The 11,593-nt window shown below is 47.2% G+C and overlaps 1 protein-coding gene across 1 annotated transcript in view; it reads right to left on the reverse strand.

Annotated features, from left to right (window-relative positions):
- Positions 1–9,040, reverse strand: part of KPNB1 (karyopherin subunit beta 1) — a 36,066-nt gene extending 27,026 nt beyond the window's left edge. Inside the window, exons 1-4 of the mRNA XM_037886678.2 lie at positions 8,598–9,040; positions 8,162–8,220; positions 4,902–5,084; positions 60–260 (exon numbers count right to left, since the gene is read on the reverse strand). Of these exons, the coding sequence (XP_037742606.1) occupies positions 60–260; positions 4,902–5,084; positions 8,162–8,220; positions 8,598–8,637 (483 nt within the window). The 5' untranslated portion in view covers positions 8,638–9,040. The remainder of the gene's footprint in view (positions 1–59; positions 261–4,901; positions 5,085–8,161; positions 8,221–8,597) is intronic.
- Between the last annotated feature and the right edge of the window lie 2,553 nt (positions 9,041–11,593).

The following is an 11,593-nucleotide window of genomic DNA, read 5'->3' on the forward strand; positions in this document are numbered from 1 at the left end:
GAAGGGAGAAAGGGTGAGCAAAGACACTGCATACCATATATTCAAGAGAACGCACTTACAATATCCTGACAGATGTAACCAATCGCCTCCAACGTTGACTCTTTCATGTGTTCAGTGCTATGCTGATTTGTAACGTTAGCTACCAGCTGAGGAATGAGTTCAGGCCACTGGTTCATGGGAATCTCGGCACAAGCAATGCCAGCCACACACTGTGAGGCTGAGCTGGGCCTGTATGTTTCCGTACCCAATGTCTGCAACACCTGTGGAGAAAACATCAGCAATTTAGTCAGACATTTCCAAATCAATTTCATAGTCTACACGTTGATTATTTGATATCAGAGACCCAATATAAGATTGGAAACGAAGACTTTAAGGGAAGGTAAGCGAGGGAGAGAGTATAGCAAATTTAACTAGCATGAGTTAGCTGATCAATTTTATTTTTACCCACAAACATGAATTAAAACAGGTAGATTTTCTGTCTCTCTCTCCCTACAAACAAGCATATAACCCCAGCATCTGAAATGAGTTTGCCCCTATATTAACAGGGTGGTAGTTTAACCCCTCCAGGCAGCAGGATTTGTCTGCATGATTCCATACATTTCGCAAAGGCACCCTTCACATTCTGTGAAGAGTGCCCATATACAATGAAACAGGAAGGGAACAATTCCCCTTTGTCTGCTATAAGATTATAAATCAGAAAAATCATCAGCAAAAGAAAGCTTTTCAACTTAGAGAAGAATTACATGAATTTGAAGTAATTTGGACCCCATTTCTTGATACACTTGACAAAGAATGCTGAGATAGCTCAAACAATGCTAAACTTCCATTCTACCTGACCTCTCGGCTTTTTCCTCTCCAACTTCCCACCCCTCCACCCTCTCCTTCCTTGTTTTGCCTGTGTATGTAAGTTTTTTTAAATTGTTACCTCTCCCCCCACCCCCGCCCTAACATGTTATGCCTGTGTAATATTGTCCGATTCTCTATTGCCTGGTCTTGCAGCTTTGATGAGTTGTAAAGCTGAATAACTGCATAGGATATCCTGGGAAATGGGCAGCATTTGGTAAACATATATATGCTGGGAGTCATTTACCTCTTTGTATTACGAAAACGAATAAAAATTAATCACAAAAAAATTGGATAGATGGCATTCCAAATCAAAAATATAACTGGACAGCTTATGAGAAGATTATCTTTGAGTGGGGGTGAATAATATTTTAAATTTCTATTACAGTTGAATCTCTAAGTCAAACTGTCCCAATAGGAAGCACTGAACTGCTTCCAGCTGACTAGTATGGCACAAATTATTGTGACCTTTCTGCTTATTCTAACTGGTTGACTTGCTGAACAGTCCTAGTCTTTGTTCAGCAGCAAAGACATTTTGTACTGTCCACTTCAACAAATAACTTCCATTTTTTTTTTAAAAAAATTCTACTAATTGCAGACACTCAGCCTTGGATACTTAGATCTTCCATTTATCCATACAATAGGTACAACAATGTTGGTGGTATTGCAAGGTTCTCCCAAGCAACCTACCACTATTGTCTTAGTTGACCTTTAGGAATAGGGGAAAAGCTTCCATGGCCATTCAATCTTTGGTATTCACAATACCAGCTGGAGCCAAATGTGGAAGTGATTTTATGATGGAAATGCGACTGATTCACCAACTCATTTCACATTAGGCTACTGATAATCAGACAGTAGCAATTGGTCAACACATTCCTGTAACAGTTTAGGTCAACTGCACCCCCCCGTGATCCAGCAAATGCATCCACTATTAGGTTTTTGGCTCCCAGCCATCATCTCGCTTGGATGGAGAGGCATCTTTCTCCATCCTGATCAGTGTTCTTCCATGCTGCACAGTCCCCAGTCTAAACTGAGAGTTTCGCAGCAAACCAATCTGCCTTAATTGGTCAGCATCTGCACGTTGCTTTCACTCCAAAGGCTTTGTAATTGCCCAGTTTTAAGTTACCACACAGCCCTCTCTAAGCGAGTACATTTATTCTTAAAGTGAAAGCATTACAGAGAAAACACATTAAAAACAGTAAAAACCCACAAGTATGCTAATAAGCTTACCAGAAATGACCCCACCCCCGCCGCCCCAACTCCAACAAGGGCTCTGGCAGGCAATCAGCCCTTTAAATCCTATTAAGGGTTTACCAGCTTTTAGCCCAGAACAAGCATATTCATAACTCAATCTCTTTTTTTATACACAGCTTGGGTCTTTGATCTTTAGAGACCATGAACATGTTATCAGTCAGATAATGGTTCTCTTCAGGGTGTAGCTTCAAAAGGTTGGGTCTGGAGGTGGGAACTTGCATTCACTCCTTCCCCACCCAATCCAGGTTGTTATCTCCTAGGAAACCCAGATAAGAAGGAACTTGGGGACAAACAAAATTAAATGGCATATTGTTTAAAATAGTACTTTGACACTTCTCCGGTTTTACATTGGACAAGTCTCCTCCCCAGATAAGTTACATATAATCCCACAATAATATATACACTTTTCATTCATAATACAATGGACTCCAAAGCTATTTAAGTTTAGTTCAATAAGATCTCCCAAAGATATCACAGGAAATTGCCCTGTCACAACTCCCACTTAACTTCTAAACAGGAAAAAGGGTAGTGCAAATAAGAAAATTCTCCAAGTTTTTAAGAAAGAGCTAGTCATCAGGAATCTTAAATCAAAAAGTTCGCTCAGTAGATCACTTGCACCAGATGATCCAATGACAATAAGTAAAGGATTACTACTTTAATTCTTTGGCGGGACAGTATTAAAAGCAAATGAAACTGATGAGTTTCCTTCAATATACTACAACACTGCAGCTCCTAAAGGAGGGATCTGTTATTTTGTAATTATACTATTACCAGAAACAAAAGCTACTAAATTTCCTGACTCACATTTGACAACTGAAGTCAAAAACATCAAAACAGCATTACCCCCTTCCCCTCCCATTGAAAGTAATAACTGAAAAAAGTTAAATTATCACACAATATCTAATCATCCAACCTTACTCTGGAGAATACTACGTAAGTGTTAAACATTCAAAGACACCAATTATCCGAGACAAATGATTATGCAGAATGGGTAGTCCATTTGCACCCAGAATGTATCCACTATAAAGTTCTGCACAGATCCAAGTGCACATACATCTTCAAAAGTCAAAGATAACCAGCACAAAGGACACTCTGGCTGACAGCAAATGACCCATTGTCATTAAAGAATATAGCAGTTATCTGTTGGAAAGTCATTATTGCCAGGCCAGCATTATGTCTCTTCATGCTAACCACTTGCTAGCACAGCTAAAATCTCTTGCCATCTCCTCTGACAAAGGTCATAGCTTTTAGCTTGACAAATCACAAAGACACTCCACATCTTTACAAAACTTAGCGGTAGCTTTCAGCACCTGGAATTTAGGTAACTATTTTAACTGTATTCTGTAAACACCCACAGTGTGCTAGGCCCAGCGTACACACAGAAAGACTGTCCCTGTCTCAGAGACTTCACAATGGAAGCTACAATTAACACGGTTAAAAAAAAAATTGAAGAAATTGTTCAAGTATGAAGAATAAAAATCAAATCCCAATGCATCTGTAAATTACTAGTGATGAAAACTATATCCTCCAAAAAGTCTGGAATCGCAGTTCACCATTCAGAAATCTTTCTATCTGGCTATTCATATGCTTCTGAAGAATGCTTTAACACAATACAAAAGCAGTCTCAGTTTTTGCCCCAAAACCTCACCTATAACTTTTCCTTCAAGCACCATGCTCCAACAGCAAATGCCACCTTTTTTTTGCATGGTAAGGAAGAGAAAAACTAGTAGCAGAACAGAGGTGGAAAAACCTACCCTCTAACATTATCTTAACGGGTGCTGGACATATTATTCTTCCCTAAGCACTATCCTACATTGCTTATTTAAGCATCAGAAGTAGACATTTGCCACATATTTTACACATCCAGCAACGATGAGATCGGGAAGAGTACTTACCAGGCTGCAAGCACTGGAGAGGATTAACTAAAGCAGAGGTTCCCCAACTTTTCTTATGGAAATACCCTGTTCCAGATCTACCAGATGCCCACATACCCCCACCATTCTCATCACTGATGCGTTGTGTGTTCTTCCTAACACCACCTGTTCTTTAGCCATTTGCCCATATTTTACTGTTACATACAGAGATAGTTACAGTGGACACACACAACCGGGGAAAAAAAACCCAAAACAACCCTGACTAAATTCCGAGCTCAGTTAGACTGGACAGTTGCTGGGCAACTGAACCCGTGGTGTATGGTGTTTGGAGGTGAGTGCTCTGTACGTCAGTGTCTGTGTTCTCATTGGTCTATCTTGAAACAAATTAACTACCATATTTTATAACGCAAATTCCCCCAGAGTTTTAAAGCTTCATCTATGCAGCCTATTATGAAAATGCAATAAATAAAATCCACCATTACACAGTTTCTCCCACGAACCCCCCAGAGAGGTCTCATGTACCCCCCAGGGGTACACATATCACAGTTTGAGAACCCCTGAACTAAAGCAACACAGCCCTAGACCTCGGTTTAAGAGAAATTAAAAAACCCCACAGTGCTGTGTTCCACCCCAGAGATAGCTGCATTACAGAGTTGGTGAACTTGTTCCCTCTTCTATCCTTTAGCTATCTCTCAGGTGTGTTCTGCAATTTAATGTTTGTGAAACAGCTCCTCAGATTAAAGGTGCTACAGCAACATAAAGTATTAAGTACAAATGAGGTTCATTGTTCCATAATGGTAAGAAAAGTAACAATTTTTCTAACAGTGAGAAACAAATGTTCATTACTCAGCCATATTGTGGGAAAAGTGATAAGCTGTTTGGAAGTGAATGGACAAAAATGGAATTCACTGAAGTACAGAAGTTACTTACATAGTTCTTGACTTCCCTGCGGGCATTGGCATCGATTGCAAGCCATCTCTGTTGGTACTGGGCCTTGATATCTGGGTCCTTAGACGTCAAAGAGTTCTTGATCTGTAAACCAGCTGCAACTCTGGCAACCTGGCTGTTCCCTGGATTTGCCAGCACTCTGGACAGTTCCACAAGGAAAGTGGGCTGGGTCAGGAGAAGAAAACTTGCTTATCAATGGATACAAACACATAATCTGCTCTTAATCTGAATCCAATCCATTAGGTTTTTCTAACTAAAGAGAATTAAATTTTTACCCAACCAAACAAGAGCAAAACTCTTTGGACAATTTGGAAAGTATCTGACCAATAGCATACTGCTGCTACCATACAATGACTGTATTTTATACCAAGATTATGAACGTTAAGATACTAATTAGAACGGCTGGAAAGCAACCTAACTAGATGTGAATTTGTTGGATTTTTTTCAGATTACTTGAGACACTCAGATACCTTTCACAATCCTATTGTCTGTTTAAAGTAGGCCTTTAAATAAAGCACTCAGGTCCTATTCCAAGGCCTATATCACCCAGGACTGTCTGTGCTCTTAAAACTAACATGAATTTAAATGTCACGTCGAATAAAAAAATATTTCTTTTTTCCAAGGGGAGCACCAAGCCAGTTTCCTTTTGGAATTTTTTTTAATGCTTTTAAAAGCTCAAATCAGGTGCTTTATATACAGTAAAATATTTCTGTAAGAGTTAGTTTATTACACAATTTCTCTAATGTCAAAGATACCATTTTTGCAGGGCTATTTAACATATGTTTATCAATACCTGCATTTGTAATGTTTGGTTTTGGTAACAAGTGAAAAAGTCTTTAGGATTCGGACTACTCGCAATTTGACATCTTGACATGTGATACGTTTCTGCTTTGTGTGGTATGGAGAAAGAGCTCCATTAGTGCGACTCTTGTGCGAAGACTGACCAAAGCCTTGTCTCCACTAAAAATTGTGTATGTGTTTTTCGGTGCAGCTGCACTGGTTTCAATATCAATTCATACCAAAGTGATTTAGACATGGTGGAATCAAGCCTTTCTGAAAGGGTTTTCTCTACTTTATACTAGCATTTAACCAATCTTTTAAATTGGTGCAACTGCACTCATAGTTAATACAAACTAAATTTCTAGTGGAAACCAGGGCCTAAGAAAGACTATCTAAAAGTAGCTATGCAGCCATTTTTAAGCAGGTAGTGAGGACAGAGGAACTTGTGTTCTTCATGGTCCAAAATACCACCTGAAAAAGTTAAATAAAGCTATCAAAGAATCTGTTTTAACACCCAAACTGCAGCGTTTGTAAACAAATATATAGTTTAAAACCACCATTTTAAGCTAAATCAGTCTTGCAAAAATATCCTGAAAAATGCAGTGCCCAAGGCAAGAAATCTACTTGTTCACCTTTTACCATAATGAAAAAGCTAAGTTTACTTATCCATCAAAAATGTATTAATATTTGAGACACAAAATTTTGCAAGCCTGGATTAAAGTAAAAATGGGGGAAGCTTTCAGGAAGGGAATGTTTTGGGGATAGAAAGTGAAAGTGTTGCAAGGACACATCCCTTGAGGGGAAACAGTGGGCTCAACTCCCAAAATGCCATATATCTGATGAAGACTATGCCAGGAAAATCCACTAAAGATAAGAGTAGCCAGCAGTCACCAGTTCTTTATTCTCTCACCTGCCTCCCTCAAATGGTTAGGTGTTGTTTTGTTTAAACTACTGACAATAGCTTTATTCATTCTAGGCCCAAAAATCACAATTCTAATTTAGAATTTCTTATTTAATTTTTCTAGACTGCAAACCCAAACCCAATTGGGGTGTACTCACAGCTTCCTGCAATGCTTCTGCGTGTGGAAGACTCAGCAAGAGCCCCAAAATAAGGGCAGAAAAAACTCGTGTTTCACTGGAGGGCAATGATTCATTAAACAGTTAGCCAGAGAATTGGAGCTAATGTGAAACTGTAAGCAACTTTGATTACCACATTTCACAAGCCTTTAACATTAAATTACATACAAATAACCTGCATAGGCTGTCAATTTATGCTGGTGGAGAGGAAAGAATGTATATGGTTGCCAAAAAATTAAACACCCAATTTTTTTTTTTTTAACCTCCAATCCATCAGACAAGTCAGTGACAACTAACCTTCACAGTAGCAAAGAGGAATGCAATAATTCACCCATATTTAATCACTCACACAAAGAACCAGAGATTGCCTCCAGAATGAAAGCAGAATAGCAATTCTAAGAATCAGATCCATACACCCTTATTGTAGAGTAATGCTTGTAATGTTGTGCCTTGATTACACACACAACATACATTAATGGTAGGACATATTTTTAACTTAATCCTCCCTTGATTTTAGTATGTGCATGTGTAGACGATGCTAAGAGTTCACAACACACTAATGGCAGTGTGTCATTTGCAGATTTTTGAGTACCCTTTCCCTCTGGAACAAAGTGACCCAGAGCCTTTCGTTTCCCTTAAATGCATTCTAAATCTGCTCTAACTCCACCCAGGGCAGTGGACCACAGTGGACCCGAACAGTGTTAACACCTTCATCCCCTACCTCCACCTTATCTGGGCCACAGACAAGTGGGGAGGGGGGGAGGGAGTGAGGGGAGAAGCGCCTAGTTCAGAAGAGAGTGAGGGTCCTCTTAAGAGTAAAGGGGGCTAGGATGAAAGGTAAACAGGATCCAAACACTGGAAGAGGAAAGAGGAAAATGAAGGGCCAAGAATGAGACAATCAGAAGGCCTGGCAAAGGGAAGAAGGAATGTACCGGCCCATGAGAGCAATGAGGGGGGGATTGAGAGCAGGCAGAGAAGGGTAAAGGCCCAGCATGGCAAGCACAAGATAAAGGGGGCAGGATGAAGGATCAGGTTCTGCACGGGGCGGGGGGAACAGAGGGGAAGTGAAGGGCCTACGGGGGGGAAGGGGGGGGGTGTCCCAGCTCCAGGGCCTCTTCCGGGCGCACCCTACGCAGCCCGGTCTCCCCACATGGACCGCAGGCCCCGTCGCGGCACACGCAGCGCCGCGCAGCCTACCGCGCTCCCCCCGCCCCGGCTCCGCGCCCCCATTGGCCGGCGCGGCTCCCGGGCGCGTCACCATTGGCCGGCCGCCGCCCCGGCTGGCAGCCGGCAAGTTGGGCTGCGCCCTTGATGGCGGTTCGGCCTGCGCGGGGCAGGGCGGGGCGCTCCCCGCCCGCGGGACCCCGCCGCCCCGCGGCGCTCACCAGGTTCTCGATCGCCGCCTGCTCCAGGAACTTCTGCGCCGCCTCCAGCTCGGAGCGGTCTGCGGGGTGGGGGGGGAGCCGGAGTCAGTCACTGCCCGAGCCCGCCCCTCCCCCCCGCTCCTCTCCCCCCGGCCCGGCCCGGCGCGGGGCAAACGGGCTCCCCGCGGCCTAGCGCCTCCGCCCGGCCTCCGCCCTCATCCAGCGCCCGGCCTCGGGCCCCCCCGCTCCCCAAGCCCCGCTGCAGGGCCGGCTTCGCCCCCCGCCGCCAGCCGGGGCAGGCCCCACGCCCGGCCTCCGCCGGAGCCCGCCTCCCAGCCCGGCCTCCCGCCGCCAGGCCCGGCCACCCCCTCAGGCCCGGCCGCGCCCTCCCGGGGCTCGGCGGCGGCCGCCGCCGCCCGGCCGCTCCCCGGGCCCTCCCCCACGTGCTGGCCCCTACCCGGCGAGACCGTCTTCTCCAGGATCGTGATGAGCTCCATGGCGGCGGCGGCGCGTCTCCGGCACGGGGCGGGGTCCCGCTCGCTCGCTCGCGCTCTCGGCTCCTGGTGCGTGGGGGACCCCGGGGCGGGCGGGCGGCGGAGGGAGAAAGGGCCGCGCGGGTGGGGGAGCGCGCGCGCACCGACTAGGCGGAGCGGGGGGGGAAGGGGCCGGGCAGCCGCGCGGGCGGAGGGATATGGCTGAGCAGGGCCCGCGCCGCGCCGCTGCACAGACTCATTGGCTGGCAGCGCCCCGCACGCCCGGCGCTCATTGGGCCGGCGCCGGCGCCGCCGCACGCGCGGCCATTGGCTGAGCGGGGCTCCGGCGCCGCCCGCCGATTGGCCCGTTTGGCCGGGCTGGGCAAGGGCGGCCAAGAGAAGCGGATGGAGAGGCCGGGGCCGTCAGCAGAAGTTCCCGAGGGGGAGGGGCCACCAGGGCCAGGGGCTAGCGGGGGGCGGAGCCATCCGGGGCTGCTAGGGAGCTGGGGGGGGCTAGAAGGGGGTGGGGCCCATCAGGCCAAGGGCTCGAGGGGGTGGGGCCTATCAGGGCCCTGGGCTAGAGGGGGTGGGGCTTATCAGGCCAGGGCCTAGAGGGGGTGGGGCCATCAGGGGCTCCTGGGGGGGAGGTTAGAGGGGGTGGGGCTTATCAGGGCCAGGGGCTAGAAGGGGTGGGGCCATCGGGGGCCGCTGGGGACCTAAATCGGGGGGATAGGGCCCATCAGGGGCTGCTGGGGGCTAGAGGGGGTGGGGCCATCAGGGGCTCCTCGGGGGTGGGGGGAGGTTAGAGGGGGGTGGGGCTTATCAGGGCCAGGGGCTGCTGGGGGGTTAGAGAGGGGTGGGGCCATCAGGGGCTGCTGGGGGCTAGAGGGGGTGGGGCCATCAGGGGCTCCTCGGGGGTGGGGGGAGGTTAGAGGGGGGTGGGGCTTATCAGGGCCAAGGGCTGCTGGGGGGTTAGAGACGGGTGGGGCCATCAGGGGCTCCTGGGGGCCTAGATGGGGGTTGGGCCATCAGGGCAAGGGGCTGCTGGGGCTCTAGCGGGGGTGAGGCCATAAAGGAAGCTATATGTGGCTGGGATTACAAGGGACAGGAGCTGGGGCCATATGAAAGGATGTGAAGCGAGTGAGTTCTAGGAGCTGGGGCTGTACTATAGGGGAATGACTGAGGAGGCCCTGTTTTAAATCAGAAGAAATAGCGCTGTGTCTGGAGGGGACTGTGGTTTTAGAAATGTAGGAATTGCTACGGGATCAGATCAATAATACATCTGGGCGAGTGCCAGAAGCTTCAGAGGAAGGGGTAAGAAACTCATAATGGACAATTCTGGAATCCTCTGCCCACGGGGGCAGTTTCTTCCTAAGCAGCTAGTGGTTGGTGCATGCGCTAAAGCAAGAGGATTTCTAGCCCATATGTAATTATTATGCTAATGTAGCTGTGGATACTCTCCTTTTCAATAGGGATGCAGCTCAAGGGCCTGGGTCAATAGGAACACAGTCTGTAATGGCTGGTCTATAGCATTAGTCGGCCACTCACTGCTTGGGGTTAAGGAGACGCTGCCATGGGTCGGTTGCCCATCATTGTCCGTCATAGTGTTTCTCATACATTCCTCTGCAACGTCTGGTAGGTACAGTCCACTCTTGGAGACCTGTTGCTGAACTAAATGGATCACTGGAGATAGTACAGGCTAGTGGGTGGAGCACTGCTGGGATACAGCAGACTGGGGTCTATTCCTGGCTCTGCTATACCTGCCAGGTCTTAGTTTCCCCATATGTAAAATGGGGAGAATAATACTGACCACCTTTGGAAAGTACTTTGAGATGGACTGATGAAAATAATTAGGTGTTAATAATTATTAATTTGTATTGTTGGTATGACCTTTTTCTAGGTTCCTGTAGGAGACTGTGGTTACAGGAGGATGGGTTAGCATTCTGGGAACTGGGCTTGCAGGGGAAGGTGCTGTGCCTATGAGGACTAGAGGGGAAGGACATATTGGGACTCCAGGGAGTATGGGAAATGGACTAAAAGGGTTTGTGGCTAACTTCGTAATAAAGTGCTTCCTAGGGATGATTAAACCCACCATGAAAGGAAGTGCTGGAGGTAATACACATCTCTTTGAAAGCTTTTTGGGGGAGCTGACGGGTTTTTTAGGACATCTTCAGCCCTCCCCCATTCAGAGGGCATTTGAAACATGGTAGGTATACAATGGAAGAGAGAAGAGAATGGTGTGAATGCAGCAGATTTCCCTCCAGCATTGTCTGTGGCTAGACCTAACGGCTCAGTATAGATAAAGAACACTGGGATAGTGGTGGGATTAGAGGTGTTTGCCAGTAGGACACACCACTGTCCCTTGGGGCTGATAGCGACGGCTGGCATGGTGGAAATACAAGTTTTCGAAGGAGCAAGGAATAACTACCGCAGTGGCCTGTACAACATCCTTCTTCCCAGTGGAACACGGTAGGGTAGCTGTGCTTCACATTTTCAACAGGTTTTATAAACATGAATTAATTCACCCTTCACACTCTCCTTATCCCCATATTTGGGGTTGGGGGGTGACTCCTGCAATGGGGACATGAAGCAACTTTCCTGAGCGCGCATAGGGCGCAGTAGCCTCTCTTGCCCATGTCCACCTGAGCAGCATCCCCCCCCAGCAGTGTCACTTCCCGTGTCCTCTCGACACCTGTGACAGCATCAGAGCATCTGCGGTCACCCAATCTGAGGGGAAGCCCAGACTAACACCTGAGAAGAAACAGGAAAGCTTATAGCTTGCTACCTGGGAGGTAGCCCAGGATATAACTGAAACGTAATGCTGTAGTCACAGAGCTGAAAGCACCTTCATCGCTGGACCCTGGGAAGCTAAGGGCTGCCCCCCCCCCCCCCTACGTGCCACAACCCCAAAGAACCAGAAAATAAACTCCTTGGAGGATCCCATCTTCCAAAAAGGCTTTGGGCTTGACAGAATTTCCAG

The sequence above is a fragment of the Chelonia mydas genome, chromosome 27 (genome assembly GCF_015237465.2).
Source record: "Chelonia mydas isolate rCheMyd1 chromosome 27, rCheMyd1.pri.v2, whole genome shotgun sequence".
In the NCBI taxonomy this organism is placed as follows: Eukaryota; Metazoa; Chordata; order Testudines; family Cheloniidae; genus Chelonia; species Chelonia mydas.